Raw genomic sequence first — 20,121 nt, 5'->3', positions numbered from 1 at the left:
CCCAAGTTCCCCTCTGCTCCCCTTTCTATAATATATTTCTCTCGCTCTCTCTCTCTGGTAGACATGAGTGCCTCCAAAAAGCAGGATTTAATATCCTGTTCTTCATAAAGCCTTTTCAAATTCAGACATTTTCCCCTAAATCCCCTTAGCTGTGATACATGAATTTCCGCTCACCAAGCCCATCGACCAGGTCTACACTGTGTAAATCATCGTGCTGGTGTTTCCAAGGCATGAGCTGTTAAGAAATGGCCCCCGTCCTCACGGAGCTTACAATGAACAATTTGCAGTCGCAAATATTTAGCACGATACATATACCATAATTATTTTATACTAGGTTATCATGCAGGCTGAAATAAAACATAGGCAAATGTAGGTCAAAATTGGCCATTTATGTTTTTAGAAACTGCCCCGACAGGCTAGAGATGCAGTCCTGAGCCCTGAACACAAATAATAATTTGCTGGAGTGTGAATTTTCACTCATGAATATTTCTCTCCTCTTCCTTTGTCTTCACCATCGTTTTCTTTTCTTATTCCTGAGACAAATACACTGAGCACCTCCGTGTGCCACTCACTGTGCATTTGGGGAACAGTGGCAGCCCACACGGAGGGGTTTCCTTTTAGGGATCTATAAACAGTAGGTGTTTAATAAATGATAGATTCATTGCTTTTTTAAAAAACTTGTCTACAGATATATGCAAAAAGAAGGAAAGGGAGAAAGTCGTGCAAATCCAGCTGTTGTGACTTTAAGGGCACGATCCTTCCCCCACAGAATGCCTCTCCTTTCCAGTGGGCGGGTGGAAGGGAGAGAAAACGTTGGGAGAAGAGAGTAGAGCAGCTGGACCCGCTGGACCTGCAGGTGGCGCTTGAGAGCCAATCTCCACCCATCCCCAGGTTTCAGCTTGTGGCCCTGTTGCCACCGCTCACGGGCACCTGCTGGGAGCTCCCATGCCCTCTGGAGACCGGGGCTGTGTTCTCACCTGGCGGCCGCTCTCACTCTGCCTTCTTGTCTAGGCTTCCACGCTCCTGAGACCGTGGAAGGGGCCGGCACCCCCAAGCCCGGGGAGCTTCCTTCCCCACGCACAGAGCAGAGTCAAGACTTGGGCAATCTCTGGGTGGCCTGTCTTTCAGGAATTCAACCCCCCGCCCCGCCCCTGGTACAGTAATCCGAGCTACCTTTTTTTTTTTTTTAAAGATTTTATTTATTTATTTGACAGACAGAGATCACAAGTAGGCAGATCCCAGGACCCTGGGATCATGACCCAAGCCGAAGGCTGAGGCTTTAACCCACTGAACCACCCAAGCGCCCCAAATCCGAGCTACCTTTTGCAGACCTACATGATGGGCTTCCTAACCCTCCCAGCAGCCTCGTGTGTTAGGTTAATCCTACGACCAGTCTCATCTTATAAAAGAAGACACCGAGGCTTAGTTAGATCAACGACACTGCTCAGTGAAAGGGAGCCTCATTAGCATAACTTTCCACTTACAGAACAATTTTCCAGAATCTAAGTCAGGGGAGAATGTGCACACTTTAGGACCCACCAGCCCCACTCTTCTGCATGGCAGGCACGTCCCTGGAGGAGTTCTCACTGCGGCACAGGAGACCTGTGCGAATATGCTTAGAGCAGCATCGCGTGTGATAGAGCAAGACGATGGAAACAACCTAAGTGCCTATCAACAGGAAAATGGGTCAACAGATTGTGGTGTGCTTACACAGTGGAGTGTGATGTGGCAATAAAATGAGAGTTAGACTGATCAAAACAAAGAACTCCCAAACACCTTGACTGCAAAAAAGGCAGGAATCAAAACCATATGCACTAAAAAACAAAAAAAACCCAAGGCACACTATATGATGTTTCTGTAAGATTTCACTACATACGACACAATGCTGAGAGATCTGTGTATGTGTAGCAAGGGTATTCAAAGATGCGCATGGGAGTAAAACACCAGACTCAGCCAGAACTCTGGTTCCCGTCGGGGAGGAAGGGGACTGGGAGTGGAGAGGAATGCAGGGCATATCGACTGTGTTGGTGATGTTATGTTTCTTACATGGGATGATAGATATATAGATATATGATATATGATAAATATATATCAACTCATATTTTGATTTTAAACATTACTAAAGACCTCACAGTTAGTAAACGGAAGTGTAGAGCCCACACTTTTTTGCTTTCCAGTACGTCATATGGACCACTGCAGGAAGCAAGCAATGGAAGGGAACATGAAGTTCTTTGTTCTTTGAAGTTCCATCTGTTCTTTGCACAGACCTTGAAAATGCAATCAAAGGGATCTCACCTTGTATACTGGAGGCAATCCTGAAAAACATGCTATTATGTATTAATGGATTAAATCCTGTCCTCCTATGGCTTTATATTGTTCTTTAGAATGAGGTGCCTACAAAAATATTCATGACAAGCCTAACACAAGCAAGGAAGGGATCCCTACATTTGTCTCAAGTGGCTTTGGTACATAGAATCCTATAGCTATTTCCTTCTCCAGAATGGATCTATCAACCAGGTGATGAATCCTCGTTCTGCATCTAAAGTGCCCTTACACTCACATACTCCACCAGTTTCGTCCCTATTTTCTTCAGACTTCTCACTCGTCTCATCTCTATCAACTTAGGAACTTAGCAGGAACTCCTTTGTTTCCTCCCTTATTTAAAAATTCATAAATATGCATTGAACGCCCATCAATTCCCAGGTGCACTCTGCTAGATGCTGGGAAAAATGACAGTGACCCAGATGGGTCACGCTCTGAATGAGCACTCAGTCTCCTGGAGGAGACAGACGCCTAAAGCCGTGATTACAGTGCAATAAGACAGGTGCTGTGGTGGGGCGTAGGCCAGGCCCTGGTAAAGAGGAACACGACCTAACGTGACCTCCCGTGTTGGATCTGGAAACGCCTCGGAGAAGGGCTGGTATTTAAGCTGAATAGGAAAGGATGATGGGAACTGGCTTTTCTGTAAGAAAGTAATGTTATGATTTCAATTTCAAAGGTTTCAGACACTTGATTGCAGAGTTTCTACGATCAGCCAAAGCAGGGGAGAATACTAATAAAATATTTTAAGGTATCTCTTACCTGACAAAATAAAGACCTGTGAGTCTCCTTTGGGTGTAGCTCACTGTCCTTTCTTCTGTGTGTTCAGAACCAGTGACAATGGAGAAAACTGGATTCCTAACGCCCCTGGTCCGAGGTACAGGTGTGCTCCTGATCTAAGGGAGTGAGCCAGGGGCAAGTGCATCTGTAATGTGAGCATAATTGCCCTGATTTTCTTCCATGTTTTAAAAATTCTTCTTGACCTAGTTACCTAGGGGAAGACATGGAAGCCCAGCTTCTCCGTGGACACAGAAGGATCACAGAACAGACCCAGAAGCACAGGAGAGGGAAGGTTTCACTGCAGCACCTTCCAGGCATGCTGGTTCCCTTTAATTCCCCCAAATCCTGCCCGCATCTGGGTGACTGGATAATTTGCCTTGGACTTAATCTAAGGTTGAGTATCCAGCTTAATTACATGAGGTTTGCTCAGGGACCTGCTTTCCGGAAGTCGCTGAAAAAAATGTCACATAGGAAATTACCCTTTGGAAGCACAACCAACTTCCCCAGAGTCCCAATCCTACAAGTTAGAGGGAGATATACATAACCCAGAAAATGGGATATAAAGTGAAGATCTGAATGTTTATTAATTCTAATTGGGTATAAAACCACAGAGTTCGCTATTTTAAACAAACGTAGCCATTAAAAAAAACCCTTAAACAAGAAAGTGATTTTTAAAATTTCAAAGTAAGAGATCCAGTGCAAGCGAGGATGACATTTTAAAGTATTATCAATGGATTTTCACCTCGACTTCCCATCACAATAATACTCATTTATATCTTCAGTCTTACGCAGCAACAAAGTCACAGTGAGAAAGACAGCAATTGCTTCTGAAAGGAAATCAAAGAGGCCTGGAGCGATTATTTTCTCAAAAGGATCTTGGGGAGTTGAAATAAGGCCTGCTTCTCCACGGGCTGACGATGCTCAACTGTGATGGGAACAGCAGAATCCTCTTCTCTGATTTTACCTTTGAACAGAATAAAAGGAACTCAGTGTAACATTCTCCCTCACAAAGAAATGCAGAACTCAAGCCTCACCCCCAAGAAATGCTATCATCAAAGAAAACACTAATCCTGACCCTATAAATTCTGTTAATAGCATGTTGTAGCATTCATTAGAATGCCTCTTGCTAATCTTCCTCTGAATTTTTAACACAACCTTCCTGGATTGGAAAAAGGACTCCAATAGGAAGGAAATGACAAACAACAAACAAACAAAACAAACCTTGAAACTTTTGGCTGCCTAGCATGGTTAAAGGCAACATTCCATAATAAAGAGAACATAGCAGTCACAGCACCTCACTTTTCAAGTCACAGGGTTTAGGGAAGCTTCGGTTGTTCTAATGTGAAAACGTGCAACTGCTAAGTGGGTGTGTGTAAAACTACTCCTTTGGGGGGCTCCTGGGTGGCTCAGTGGGTTAAGCCCCTGACTTCTGCTGGGGTCATGATCTCAGGGTCTTGAGATGGAGCCCCACATTGGTCTCTCTGCTCGGTGGGGAGTCTGCTTCCCACTCCCCCTCTGCCTGCCTCTCTGCCTACTTGTGATCTCTCTCTCTGTCAAATAAAAAATTAAATCTTAAAAAACAAACAACAAAAAAACTAGTCCTTTGGCAGTGTCCCTAATTAACACAAACACCTACCCTTGTTCATTATGTCGACCCCTTGTGTAAGTGTTTTGCAGACTGTTACGTGTTGAAACATTTGAAAACATCATGAAATTTTAAGAATTTAGAGTTTAGTGACATTGTAAAACTGGCAAAGGCATGTAGATTTCATAAATTCAGTGGTGTTGGCAAAGCCACTCCTGAAAAGACATTTATGGTGCAGGACCAGAAAATAACTGGAAAAAAAAAAAAAAAAGGAAGGGAGGGAGGAAGGAAAGAAGGAAGGGAAGAAATCGATAAGAATGATGATAATAGATGCTTAAAAAAAGAAAGATCTGGATGTCAAAAGACAAAACTGAGGAAGTACTGAAATATTTTTTCCAAATGATCATATCTACAATGTTATTCCAAAAATGAAGTGTACGATCAAGTACATCAAATCCTACCAAATAATTTTCCTGAGAAATTATACCCCTCAAAGCAACATTTGATTCATTTTTCTTTCATTCTAAGCTCTGGAATGTAAGTTGCATTTACAAGACAAAGATTTATTTTCTCAGATAAAGCCCTAATTGAACAGTTTATAAATTCTGGCCACGAAATTAAAATCTCTGTCTTGAGACATGCCAAATTCCTCAGTAACAGGTCCCTCGGCATGCTACTGGCCTACTTGCCTCTCGCTCATATTTGATACTTCAAGGCTTTGCTGAACGTTTCCTAACATCTCAGAGAATAAATCTCTAACCAGACCAAGGCCTTCTTCAATCTGGAGGCTCATCTGAGTGTTCTGCGTCAAGAGGTCTTTTATCAGTCTCCCCTTAGCTAACCTGTCCTAGAGACTTAAGTCACTTTGAAGGCTTTGACCTTGGCCTTGGACTCTTCAAAGGCTTAGGAAGACAGAGAGGCTGATTTCCTACATTGTCAGGAAGGACTACTTTCTTGGCCCACCGTCCCTTACCATAGCACCCAGCTCAGGGAGGGGCCGGTTTCCTGATCCCCGCTAAGGAGTCTTCTTCTGTCTCCGTAGATTTCACTGTGACCACTTCTCCCTTGTAGGGTTCGCGCTCCACGGGAGTAGGTGCGCAAGTCTGAAACAGAACAGTTCATTTTTCTCTTATGGTTTACTGACTTCAGGAATTCAAAGCGGAATGCAGCTCCCTTGATGAAGTGTGAGAGCAAAATTGAACCTTGCAAATTTACATGTCACTTGCTTCTCGCCCCTCGCCCTTTACCAGACATTCTTGACCACCTTGGATGTGCTGTGGCCTGCTCTTTGCCCTGTCTGACAAAGGCCCAGGGAGCACCCTCTAGCGATTGTTCTTTTCACTGAAACTTACCCGGGAGCCTCTGCCATATCTTCTTGCCCTTCTCATTCTACTCCCACGTTTCAGTCCTCCCGACCTGCTCCCACCTTTCCTTCTAGTTTCAGTGAGACGCCGGTGTCTCTAGACGGCTTTGTTGTACCTCTCCTAAGACTCAGAGCCTGTTTTTCAGATTCTAGCAATCTGTGTGTGGGTTTTCTCATTTTCTCACCTGCTGCTATGTGTCATCAGCTGTCCACACAATCTCACATCTTTAACTACACCTCTTGGGTGGCCGGCTGAGCAGCGGAACCCAACCACCCCCCTCTCCCCCTCTGGGGCTGGATTTGGCTTGAGTGAATTCAGGGCTTGCTCAGAGTTTAGCAGTCTGGACTTTATAAACAACAGAGTTCCCCAGCAGTAGCTAAAGCATGCTGTTTGTAAACATGGATACAAATCCATGGACAGGTCGAGAGGCAGCAAGACACAGGGATGAAGGATCTGGGCTCTGACACCAGACTGTCTGGGCACGTTACTTATTGCCGTGTTTCCTCTGCCTCGATTTACCCCAGGAGTCATCACAGAACCTACTTTATGGGGTGGTTGTGAGAGGGTGGCAAATAATGAAATCATTTAGAATAATGCCTAGCACAGAATAAGCTCTTAACAAATGTGTGTGTGCCCATAAATATGTACATACACACAAATAACGTTTGTCTTGTTTGGACCACCAAAACGAATACACCGTAGTGATCGGCGACGTGGGCTTGGGCATAGGACGTTCTGGCTTTGCGGCTCGCTAGCTGCAGGAAGCCGGCAAGCTAACAGACCCCCTGAGTCTACTCACTCGTCTAGGAAACGGAGGGAAGGAAAGCCATCTCCTAGATACAAAGCACTGCCTTCCTTCATTCAATATTTATTGAACACGGAGCGCCCCAGATACTCTGCAAGCACAGAGGACAAAACAAAGAACAACACAGAGCCTGTCCCTTCCGTTCTGAGGTTTGAAGTAAAGCATCAGGAGCACGGGGAGCCCTTGGCGGCTGGGAGGCGTCCCACCCTCCTCCGCTCAGCAGCCCGGGTCTCCGTCCACTTTCTGGGTCTGGTTAGACGCTTTGCTGGACTTCATTTTGGCTCGCTGTTGACTATGCTTTTCTTCACCCTGGACACTCTTGCCGTCTTGAGGAACATCCACACCGGGAAAAGGAAGGACCAGCTTCCTATTTCTGCCATCCAGTCCCTGGACCCTGTGGTCACCTGGAGCCAACCACACCTGAAACTTTAAACCCACGTAACACCCCACTCTCTGACCACATTCTCAGGGAGTTCTTCGTGTTTTTTCCTCCCCTGGTTTACTCTCCCAGCCAGACTGTACAATCTGTCATTAAGCCTCGGGTGACCATAGAATTGATGCCCCCTGGGATGCATCTGAGGCTGTTAACGGGGACCAAACACAATTAATGGGCGCCATCAGAACCAGCTAAGGAAGCCAGGATTCATTTCTGGGTATTGCCTACAAGCCGAGGGGTCTTGCCTTTCTCTCTTCCCTTTCAACATTGGCAGTCTGCCAGACCTGTGGTGTGTTTCAGATCAATCTCCAGGGACATAAATGGGCAGACCTTTGTGTCACCTGCCTTGTCCCTCATCAGTCCCACTGTCTCCCTCTTCATCCAACAGTTCCTTTGAAACTCCACTGCTTGTGGTTTTCAGCTCGTGTTTTTCCGTCTCTCCCAGACTCCTTCGTGGGAGGTGGGGGCTGACACAGTGACGTGGGGGCGGCCATCAGGCCTGGGCGCTGCCCCCCTCATGCAGGCTTGGTCCGCTAGAGGATCCTTCCGCCACCCCAGCTGCAGGCTTAGGGGTAGCACATGTCCTTCCCAGGTCCTCCTGCCAGGGCTCTGCCCTTGCCCATGCTGGCACTGTCGCCCTCCCTGGGGCCTAAATACCTCAGATTCCTCTTCTATAACTCAGCCCTGACAATCATCAGTCCAGGAAGCTTTAGCCCTCCCTGACACATCCTCTAACCTGCTCGCCAGTTTTCTGTCATCATCTGCTTACCGGCCCCTCTCTTCCTGTAGATTCGGGCCTGGGGTACCTGCTCTGTTTTTCCATGAGAAATACTACACAGTTGGGGCGCCTGGGTGGCTCAGTGGGTTAAAGCCCCTGCCTTCAGCTTAGGTCATGATCTCAGGGTCCTGGGATCGAGTCCCGCATTGGGCTCTCTGTGTAGCAGGGAGCCTGCTTCCTCCTCTCTCTCTGCCTGCCTCTCTGTCTACTTGTCTACTTGTGATTTCTGTCTGTCAAATAAATAAATAAAATCTTAAAAAAAAAAAAAAAGAAATACTACACAGTTGATCACTTTCCACCCAGGGTGTGATGGGAAGGAGTTTCCCTTCCAAGCTTTGTCTCCTCTTTGTGTGGGTTGTTGCAGCCTGGGCTGACTCCGTTTCCCTCACACTCCCTCGTGATGGTTCACCGTTTCTCTGTTCTAGGGGCTGTACTTCCTCTGGCCAGCGGCTTCTGCGGGCAGGTCTCAGCTCACCTGGTTGTCTAGGACCCGCTTTCTGGCTGCACCGACACAGCACTCGGAGCCTGGCTGGCCACTCTGGGCACAGGAGCCACCACGTCTCTCTGGCCTGACCGGCCAGTCCGATCTGCCCATGGTCCCACCCTGGACCTGCCTCTGAGGCTCTGGGGAGGCAGGGCACGATTTTCGGCCAGAACCACTCCTGCCTGCACCCCCGCCTCAGGAACACAGCCCCCCTCTCTGGGGAGGCTTTGCTGTTCCACACTCCACAGCCTTCCCCTTTGATAGATGACGGGACAGGAATCAAAGACAATTTAAGTTCGGGTCCCAACTCTCCTAGTACTTTTCACCTTTTAGTATCTTCTTATCCTTAGAGGTGCGTTACATAAACTCTTCAATGCTGAACTCACACCGTGTTCATCTTTGTACTGCCTCCTGCCCCTGGCATTGCCCTTGACGTGTATTTCGGAACCTCAGTAGATGTTCGCCGGGACAAAACGGAAGGCTGACGGCACTCGTTCTGCAAACTCTCAAGCGGTTGCTGCGTTATGCAGAAGCTGAGGGGCACGTCTGTTTTCTGAGTAGGCCGGACCTACAACTCCTGTGACTTCTCTCCAGTGACCACGACACGTCTCCCCCAATGTGTGAAGTACCCAGTCCTGACACGGCCCCCAGCATCTGGGGAGACCTGTGTGCTGTGCTCATGGGCTATCCTAAGTGGTTGGGGCCGAAGGAAAGCAGGCTTCATTCCCTAGGATCCGAGATGAGTACAGTGCTTCACGTGGACTCCATCTCGAGTGTCCCAGCTAAACCCAGCCCTAACTCTCAGAGAACATTTCTGGAAGAGCAGGACGACCAAGGAGCAGAGGGCTCTGGGCTGAACAAAGAGAGCAGGTCTCTTCTCGGCTTGCCTTCTCTTCTCCACGTTCTCCTGGTTTTCTTCCTACCTCACCAGGCAGCTTTCTCAGGCTCCTTTCCTGGCTCCTCTGCTCCTCGGCCTCTGGAGGCTGGCAGCCCCCGAGTTCCATCTCCAGCCCCCTTTCTCCTCTGCCTACAGTCTCCTTGGCAGCCTCAAACTTATGGTTTCAAATTTACATGCCACAATTTCCAAATTTTAGGTCCAGCGCTGATCTCTTCCAATCTCCAGACTCCTTTATTCCAGTGGCTAATGGACCTCATCACACAGAGATGTAGTAAGTGTCTCCAACAGACCCAGAATTTCAGCACCACAAACTGGGAGACAGGGAGAGTGGAATGCAGGGATGAGAGCTTTTCTGAGACCAGGCGGACTGACAGAGAAGAATCTGGGGCCGCAAAGGAAGTTCTCCCTTCCAAGTACCAACCAGGCCCGACCCTGCTTAGCTTCCGAGATCAGACGAGATCGGGCGCGTTCAGGGTGGTATGGCCATAGACCGCAAAGGAAGTTCTGATACCGACCTACCCATGGAGGCTAAGAAATAAAATATCAATAAAAACAGAACTTCCAGATTCCAAACAGCAGACACTGGTCCAACACTACAGAGTCCAAACGAGCAGCGAATGAAATCCATGCCTGTCTGGTGAGCTCAGAGGCAACCAATACACACAGAACCGAGCTCTTCAGGAACAGTGAACCCCCGACCCCACCCCGACCCCGCACATGAGTAAGTCCTAGGTTCAACGGAGGTGACCCATAACAGGGATACTTCGCATTTCGGTAATATTTTGCAATCCACCAAATGTTTCCATTTAACCTCCAACACATCTGCTGAGCTATTCCTCAAGGACCATGTGACAAAGCTGGGCCCTCTCACTCCAGGGATGGTTCCTTGGGTGAGTTTGCCACTGCAAGGAAAAGCGAACCCCATGTGCAGGAGGGGAGGCTGGTGGGGGGACATCCTGAGCATGGGGCGGGTGGCCATGTGCGTGAGTGGGGATTAAATGTCATGATCGGTGTGCTGCAGCAGAAGAGGGTGAAAGGATTGGCTTTGAAGGTAGGAAAATCTGGTTCTGACTTCTGATGCGGCCACTGAGTCACGACGTGACCTCCTTAAGCCTCGATTTCTTACTTTATGAGATTGGGAAACCACTCCTTGCCTCAGAAGGTTGCGGTAAGGATTAAGCTGGGCCGGGCACATGATTGGTTATCAATAAATATTTACTGCATGAATGCTGAGTGGCTAAAGCCCAAAGGGAGAGTACTTAGAGAGTCACTGTATACAGGGCTACGCCGGGACACCGGGTCCCCGTGTACAGCGCTATGCTGGTCAATGTTACCAAGCATCTCTGCCTTCCCTTTTCTCACCACCTCAAAAGCCCTGGTTTGTAGCACTTGCCTATTTCTGGGGTGCCCGTACTCCCACCACAGTGGATTTCAAGCCACTCCTGTGACCTCACAGAATGAGGAGGTGGAAGGAAGCACACATAGGTGTCTCTCGGGAGCCACAAGGAGCTGACTCCCCCAGAGGTCTCCCCTCTTAGAATCATTAGCCACCAGTCTGAGGAAATCAGGATACATGGCAGTCACTGGCATCTCTTAAATTATTTTCTCCGAGCTCCCACATTGAGAAAGACCTGACAAACTGTTACCTCAGAAGTGGAGAACACTCATTTCAAGGACCCGATCCACCATCCCTTCCATTGTGTCTTATCTAAAAGGCAAATTATGCTTATTGTTGCAAAGCTTTAAAAGTTTAAAAGCTTTGGCAGCCACGCTCTGAAACCAGGCCCTGCTATTCCTGTTTCTCTATAAAATGCAATGTGACCCTGATGTCCCAGAATAGACTGGGTTGCTTAATACCGAAAAAGAGAGAAAAAGAGACAACTTAAAGAGCTCGTGAGAATTACAAGTCTAAACACAAAAATTCTAGAAAAAAAGAATCCATTTGAATCTCAAGAGCTATATTTTGGGGGGTAAAGAATGAACAGTGTATAAGTTGATTTTGTTTTTTCAAGATGCTCCTGAATATGTAAGTTGCTGTTACTTTTTTTTCTTCTCCTTCCTTCATTCCCACCCCCCAACTCTCCCTTAAGTGCCTTTTTATAAAAAATTGAAATACATATTTTATGATGTTATGTTTATCAGATAGTTTGATGCCTCATCTTCTGATTTCAATTTTTTCCCTTAAGGGTCAGTTGCTTACATGTTAAAATAAATAAAATGACAATTCCCTAAAGCTGTCAAATTGGATAAAAATGCTGTTTCCATTGAAATTCCTCACTATATCTAATAACAGTGATAGCTGCGTGGTATGATGATGGTAAGTTTTATTAAGTAATCAAATGTGGGGCAAGAATCAGGCTCACAGACAACTCCACTGTTTGGGCAGAGTCAGGGGGCAATCTTCTGGGTAACTTGATTTAAATTTCTTTTGATGACCTCTGAAACTATAGTCTTCGCTCCTTCCTCTTGCAATCTGTTTGTCAAATTCCTACTATGTACCGAGCGCTGGGCATGAAAGTGTGAGATGCTGTCCTTAAGACACCAACGCTCCAGCCAGATCAACGGAGTTCTGGAGCAGGGCACGTGTCTCTACCACCTGCTCTTCGGGAGTCCAGAACGATAAGTGATTAATTTTCCTGGGCTGGATAACAAGTGAACGGGAGAAATCGTATGGGTTGTTTCTGCTTGCCGTCAAACTCTTAGCCCCACTCCCACAATAAACCGAACGTTTTAAGTGAAAATCAAAGCAAGAGCTCTAATAACCTAATGTGAGTTTAAAATCTGAATGCCTAACAACTCCCTTTCTTAACCTTAGTGTGATATTTTACTTCTATTAAAATTATCTTTGCTTAATGGAGAGAAAAAAAATGTTTGAAATGGTTCCAGGCAACCTCCAAGCCTCATTTTGTCCATTTTATTTGATACTTTTCCCACACCAGCAGTTTGCAAAATAATGAATTTCCCTATGCTTTGAATTTCACAATCATTTTCTTCTCTTTTCTTGCTCTGTGGAGGTCCCATGATACAGTGAGAGTCAGAAACCATATTACAAATCCCGGCTCTAATGTTTACTTATAGCTTATCCCAGGGAAAGTTATTTAATCTTGCTGAGACTCGGCTTTCTATTTTGTAAAATGAGGAAGATAATATCTACCATATGGCTTGTGATACAGATTAAGTAAAATAATGAATAGGAACTACCTGGTACAGTGCCTGGCAGATAGTAAGTGCTCAGAACAACACATGACAATAAAGATAACAACTGTCACTTACTGTTATTGCAAAAAAACAATAATGCACCTGGATGCCTTAAAAGCCGCTCATGTCAGAAGAAAATACTAAGAAACCAAACTAACTCACAAAATTGATATTGAACCCTTGAAAAAGGAAGTTGACATGAATTTTGCCAACAAACCATAAAATGATCATTTGGAAAGGAGAACTGATGGAGCCAGTCATTTGGTGGGATCTCTGCTGCCTCAAACATTTTCTCTACAAGAGGAAGACTTTGGTAAGGTCAGACATTTAAATGCGGTCTGTCAGGCGTCCCGTTAGTCTAGCGTCCCTGCTGGTGAGCAACCGGAACTGACGCCAGGAGCCGCACCTTCTTGAACCCACTTCAAGGGTCACCTAACCTATCACTCAGTTCTGTTGATGCTCCCTCCTTACACACTCTTTCAGGTCATCCCTTATATTACTCCCACGGTTTCAGGAATGAATTTGCTGCTAGCAATGCCTCCAATTCAGATTAATTATTTTTGGAGAGACTCTTGTTTTTCACACCAAATGCTGAATCATTTATCTCCCATGAACTCATTTAACTCAGTTTATGAGCTACAATATCCTTTACTGCTCATATATACAATTTTCAGAGTTTATGTTTTGGCCCTGCTGTATACTAGCTGTGTGACCTACGTCAGTGTCTTAATTTCTCGAAGCTTGTTCTCTAATGTTTAAAATGGGCAAAATAATACTTCTCTCCCTCACAGAGCTGTTACAGTGACAGCACCCATGACCTGATTTGCATCCAGTTGCAGTTGGTAAATGTCAGTAGCGCTGTTATCTATCACATAAATGGTCAGAAACACAGGATTCTTCTAGTCACTATCTACCTGTCCCCAGGCAGTGTCAACATTTACAAATTAACCCTAGCAACATGAACTGTAATTTTAAACATTTTTGGCTGAAATATATATAATTACAGCACCCCGAGAATTTAAAACATTCTAGAGAGCTTGTCAACTTAATCAAAGCTTTAGAAGAGTTCAAAACAATAACAACAACCAGGATGAATCTTGTATAACGGACTCTGAGAATCCACAAGTAAAAATTTCTCACAAGGGATAATAGGAAAAGCCAGACAGACTACAAGATCCAAATGGAATGCACTGAAAAACAGCCAGAGGACTTTGGAAAAGTAGAATTATATCTTAAAATGGAAAGAAGAGAGAGAAGCCTTAGAACTAATCCAAGTGTTCTAAATTCTATTATCTCTATGGCCCGATGAGGAACATGGTGAGTGAAGCCTGCTGAGTAAAAATCAAAAAGGCAGCCTTGGAAGGTCTCGGCCATCCAGTCCTGGCCTATTGTCCCCATGTGAGCTTAAGGGCACAGGCTGCCTCCTCCCACCCCAAATCCAGCAATTTATATGGCTTTAATCCGAAATTTTCTGACAAGTCAGTGTATTACTAAGATGAATTTTCAAAATACAGTGTAAAGTAAATAAAGGTGTGAAAGACCAAGATAGATTAAGAACAAAAATCTCTCTTACAATAACAGATTTGTTACAAACAAAGTCTTGGGGGAACTTTGTTATGGATTTAGTCATCAAAAGAGGAGAGCAAAAAGACAAAACTAGCACCTGACTCCTACTATGGCCGTTCCATTTAAAACTCTCATTTGAGTCTTACAGTTTGTTAAGAAGGAAATGCTATCGTTCTCCAGATGAACCAGCTGAGACCGAGGAGGACAGATCTTGCTCTTGGTCACATAGCTAGGACATGGAAGGGCAAGGTAGAGTTCATATTTAGATCTACCTGAACCCCAAACTCCACCAATGCCCTCATGCCATTAGAATGAACCTTCAGACATTCAACTATAAGGAGCAGAATTTTTCAAGGAGCCATTCATTGCTAAGCTCTAAGCTCTACCTCTCTTTCTGCACAGAGACCACACCTTCTATAGCCGTTCGCAGACAATGACAGCATGCCACGTAGCTGGCTGACTGGAGACTTGGCTCAAGGGCTGCCCCAAGGCCCTGGTCAGTCTGTCTTAGACTGTACGGCAGACCAGGAGACTTCCACTCCTTTCTCTCTCTCTCCTTCACCAGGGAAGACTTGACTTACCATCTGTAGGCTCTCCCAGCCTTTTCTGGCTCCCTCGCATCTTTTCACACAGGTGTTTCCCCCTAATGAAAACATAAGTGTCTGCTTCCCAGAGGACACTGACTAACCCAATGGCCAAACGTCCCCAGGGACCCTGAACTTGCCTGGGGAAACCTGACTTGGTCATGAGGAAACCCTCAAAAGACACACCAATTGCAAAGGAAAACACATCCATCCAATAACGACTCCTTCTTTGAAAACTGGTATTTTTCTGGAACCTCCCCTATCAATCCTTACATCCCAAGAATGTGTTAAACCTAGCGTACAGGACAACATCCGCAACAGCCAGGAACAGGTGACAATCCAGCCCCTGGTAACAGCCCACTTCTGCACAACTCACCTGGTCCCGCTGCTTGATCCGTTTGTAAACATACTCAGCAAATGGTTTTCGAGGAATAAACTTCCCATCTCCCGCTGAGACACTGAAAACTCCAGCTTCATACACCACTTTGCCTCTGGAAATAGTCACGAGGGGCACCCCGTGGCAAACCATGCCCTCGAAGATGTTGAAGTTAACAGCCTGATGATGGGTTTTTGCTGAAATCATCCTGTTTGTGAAAACAAAGACCCCCACCCCAGGTCATCACCAGCTCATCTGACAAATAGAAGATATTAAAAAAACGACTTTAGAAGAAAATTTAGCAACTCTATTAAGCCATATTAAGCTTTATCATCTGAACAAGTGACTTTAAGAATAGAACATAGTATTAACATTTCATTATAAAGTAATTACATTTTCTGAGGAAAAAACCCAATAGATCACTTCTTATGAAGATTAATGAGGATGAAGTGGGTGAAAGGAAGATATTGCCTTTCAGGTTTAGATTTTTAAATTAATTTTTACAACATGTATGAGTCTGATGAGCACACTGACCCAGTACCCAGCTCTACAGAATTTTATCTTTTTTTTCAGATGCATGCCAGCCTTCTTCATTACCTCTGCCCAAATCCCAAATTCCTGTCCCTCCTTTCCCAGAGGGATTTCCTAATTGGTAGTTATCAAATTGAATTTGGTTGTTAACAAGGAAAATTGTATCCTGAATTTCTTTCCCTTGTCTGCAGCAAAACTGAAAGTTTGAGGATAATAAAATAACAAAATACTTAGAATACAATCCCTCAGCAGGCTCTAGGTCACCCATTTGCATATTAATCATCCTTCTCAGCAGTTTATCTGCATATTAATCATCCTTCTCAGCAGTTTATCAATACTTTCAATCGTACACAATATGATTGATGACTTCCAGGCTAGGTACTTGGAAATGTTGGATGTCTTCTTGCTCTAAATCTCATTTAATGGAAAGGGGTGGGGAGGAAGTGATTGGGCAGCAGTGGATAATATGAGCATAATCTGAATTCTGGTCGAAGTTCCTACAAGCCCACTCAGGAATGGTTTTGCTAAAATCCCCAAGGCTGAGTCTGAATCAAAGAAACAGCTGCCCAAAGCTCCCTCCACCCTGACCTGGAAGGATGGAGCTGGGAGATGCAGAGCTTTTGTGCACTGCCATTCTAGAAATGAACGAGACAATGCTGGCCTGGATCTTGGAGTCCTACACCAAACTACATACTTGGTTTTCAATCCTCATGTGTCCAAACAGAATTCTTGATTTTTAAGGCCTCCTGTAACTCCTCCCACTTGAATTTGTTCCTCCCTTGAGTTCCCCAACTCAATAAATGATACCCCTCTCTACTTTTCCACCCCCCATCAAGTTATCATCAAGACTGTTAATTCTATCTCCAAAAAAAAAAATTATTATTATAATGAATCCCAAACCTGCCCATTTCTTTTTTTTAATTTTTAATTTCTTATTTTTTTATAAACATATAATGTATTTTTATCCCCAGGTGTACAGGTCTGTGAATCGCCAGGTTTACACACTTCACAGCACTCAGCATAGCACATACTCTCCCCAATGTCCATAACCCCACTCTCCCTCTCCCAACCCCCACCCCCAGCAACCCTCAGTTTGTTTTGTGAGATTAAGAGTCACTTACGGTTTGTCTCCCTCCAAATCCCATCTTGTTTCATTTATTCTTCTCCTATCCCCTAACCCCCCATGTTGCATCTCCACGTCCTCATATCAGGGAGATCATATGATAGTTGTCTTTCTCCGATTGACTTATTTCACTAAGCATGATACCCTCTAGTTCTATCCACGTCATCACAAATGGCAAGATTTCATTTCTTTTGATGGCTGCATAGTATTCCATTGTGTATATCTACCACCTCTTCTTTATCCATTCATCTGTTGATGGACATCTAGGTTCTTTCCATAGTTTGGCTATTGTAGACATTGCTGCTATAAACATTCGGGTGCACGTGCCCCTTCGGATCACTACGTTTGTATCTTTAGGGTAAATACCCAGTAGTGCAATTGCTAGGTCATAGGGTAGTTCTATTTTCAACATTTTGAGGAACCTCCATGCTGTTTTCCAGAGTGGTTGCACAAGCTTGCATTCCCACCAACAGTGTAGGAGGGTTCCCCTTTCTCCGCATCCTCGCCAGCATCTGTCATTTCCTGACTTGTTAATTTTAGCCATTCTGACTGGTGTGAGGTGGTATCTCATTGTGGTTTTGATTTGTATTTCCCTGATGCCGAGTGACGTGGAGCACTTTTTCATGTGTCTGTTGGCCATCTGGATGTCTTCTTTGCAGAAAAATCTGTTCATGTCCTCTGCCCATTTCTTGATTGGATTGTTTGTTCTTTGGGTGTTGAGTTTGCTAAGTTCCTTATAGATTTTGGACACTAGCCCTTTATCTGATATGTCGTTTGCAAATATCTTCTCCCATTCTGTCAGTTGTCTTTTGGTTTTGCTAACTATTTCCTTTGCTGTGCAAAAGCTTTTGATCTTGATGAAATCCCAATAGTTCATTTTTGCCCTTGCTTCCCTTGCCTTTGCCGATGCTCCTAGGAAGATGTTGCTGTGGCTGAAGTCGAAGAGGTTGTTGCCTGCGTTCTCCTCAAGGATTTTGATGGATTCCTTTCTCACACTGAGGTCCTTCATCCATTTTGAGTCTATTTTTGTGTGTGGTGTAAGGAAGTCAAACCTGTCCATTTCTGTTGCTCTCCATCATTCCCACCCAAGTCCATGCCACCATCGTCTGTCATCTGAGTGAGCCCAATACCTCTTATTGGCCTCTTTGTTTCCCCTCTTAACTTCCTACACTTCTTTTTTTTTTTTTTTAACTTCCTACACTTCTTACCACTGTCCACAAAGAGAGGTCTTAGGAACCAACTTAATGATACAAAGAAAAGTTGTAAAGGAGCACCTAGGTGGTGCGGTGGGTTAAGTGCCGGACTCTTGGTTTTGGCTCAGGTCATGATCTCAGGATCATGAGATTGAGCCCTGTGTCGGGCTCCACGCTCAAGAGTCTGTTTGAGACTCTCTCCTCCCACCTCTGGACCCCTGTGCCACCTTGAATAAATAAATAAATCTTAAAAAAATAAAAAAGCAAAAACTAAACAAAGAAAAGTTGAAAAGATCAAATGAATCAGAGGTAGATACAAATACAGCAACAATAATTCCAAAGACTAAGGAGGAGGAAAGGCTACTGATCAAATAGTAAGTAACGTTACTAATGTAGGAAAATGTATAAAATATTTAAAGGGTTACTAGGAGTAGAATGAGTTATGATGTGGCGAGAGGTACAAACTTGGAGAAAATAAACTTAGGGAAAAATATAGAGGAGCTTCAGACCCGCAGGTTAAAGTGACTTTCTATGACCACCCCAGTCTCTGATAATTCCGTAGTCTGGGCTGCTGCTTTCCTACCTATCACAGTTACACTGACGGCAGAAACCCCTGGGCTTGTTTTGTAAAATGTGACATAAACACGACTGGGCCGGTGCATCAGTAAGGCCTCCAGACAGAGACGGCAAAATGCATAAAAATTCGCGCTTAAGTGGTTAATAGATACAAGAGGCAACAAAGGGGAAACCCTGAATCATAAAATTCTACTTTTTCCTGATGGGAAGTTAAGCATTACTGACGCTCTTAGGGAAATGATCTAACAGAAGAAATAACTTCTATACACCAAGACCGTCACCATGATATTGCTTAAGCTACTGTTCAATGGGATATCGGGCATCTGTGAAAGATGAGAGCTCCCGAATATGCTGGGGAAGCAAAGAAAATGAAAATTGCATAATAATACATGGAAAAACGTGACATACGAAGTATGTATTATATCTACAGGGAAAATACATATGCGGGCTGACAAAGACAAAAGGAAGTATACACAGCGAAGTTGTTGTGGGCTAGGAATAAACCGATATGAGACAAGGCCCAAATAAGAAAGCTAAAGATCTGTGACAGCAAAATGTCAAATCAGATTTCTCTGCCTCAGCCAAATAGAGGTCATGATCTTGACTTTCTCCGCCTTGGGGTTGCAGGAGGGAGAAGACAATTAGGCAACATCTAAGTGACTCTTTATAATAAGGCATTATGTAAATAAGGTCCAATTAGCACAAAATGTAAATTCCAGGCAGTATCAGCAGCAGCAAAAAGAACATGTGTGCACTTTCCCGTTGGGAGGTGTCAGACACGGGCGCCCCTCTCACCCTTGCCTTCTAGCCCCAGCTGCAATCCTCCAGTTCTGTAGAAGCTTCCCCACTTCTGGATCTTGGAACTTTCACACTTCTGGATCTTGGTGCATGCAGTTTTCTTCACTCCAGATCCCTCCTCGCTGCTCACATCCACCTTTCCTAAGCCCCATTCAAGAGTCCTGGGGCCTCCTATATGACATCTCAATAAAGCTGGGGGAAAAAGAGAATCCTGGCACTGAGAAGCTGACCCCAATGGCCCTCTTTCTTCTGTGGTTTAGACCATCTGAATGCTAAGTCAGCTAACGATCTCCTGTTAAGTCCCTCTCTTCCTACTGGGTGCACACATTAAGACTGAGGTCATGTTGTTTCAGCCCCGGCACATAGTAGGTGCTTAATAAATATGTAGGAAATGAACAAAGAGAATCGTGCGATTTTCCTACTGTATGTTTTATGTCCTGCCTCCCCTGTCCTCTAGGACGTGACTGTGTTTTGGAAATAGAACACTAAATTAAAGGAGAGGTAAACATCTAATCCCAGAGTTCTATCACATACCTAACACTTCTGGAGAGCTGTACGAGCTCATTACTAATACAGACACAAAGGAAATTGTTATCATTACCATTCTTCATTGCATCTTATAAATTATAGGAAATGCTTGTTCATCAATGCCTAGCGATAGTTAGCAATGCCGATATGATCAATACTAACTAGTACGTAGGTAAGTATTATCATCCGTGTCCCCGCT

The 20,121-nt window shown here is 44.8% G+C and overlaps 1 protein-coding gene across 1 annotated transcript in view; it reads right to left on the bottom strand.

Annotated features, from left to right (window-relative positions):
- Positions 1-3,659: 3,659 nt before the first annotated feature.
- Positions 3,660-20,121, bottom strand: part of DPYS (dihydropyrimidinase) — a 76,283-nt gene continuing 59,821 nt past the window's right edge. The window contains exons 8-10 of the mRNA XM_046021940.1: positions 15,174-15,381; positions 5,658-5,787; positions 3,660-4,063 (exon numbers count right to left, since the gene is read on the bottom strand). Coding sequence (XP_045877896.1) covers positions 5,671-5,787; positions 15,174-15,381 — 325 coding nt within the window. The 3' untranslated portion in view covers positions 3,660-4,063; positions 5,658-5,670. The remainder of the gene's footprint in view (positions 4,064-5,657; positions 5,788-15,173; positions 15,382-20,121) is intronic.

Source organism: Meles meles, chromosome 1, assembly GCF_922984935.1.
Source record: "Meles meles chromosome 1, mMelMel3.1 paternal haplotype, whole genome shotgun sequence".
In the NCBI taxonomy this organism is placed as follows: domain Eukaryota; kingdom Metazoa; phylum Chordata; class Mammalia; order Carnivora; family Mustelidae; genus Meles; species Meles meles.
This window is presented reverse-complemented; position numbering and strand designations above follow the sequence as displayed.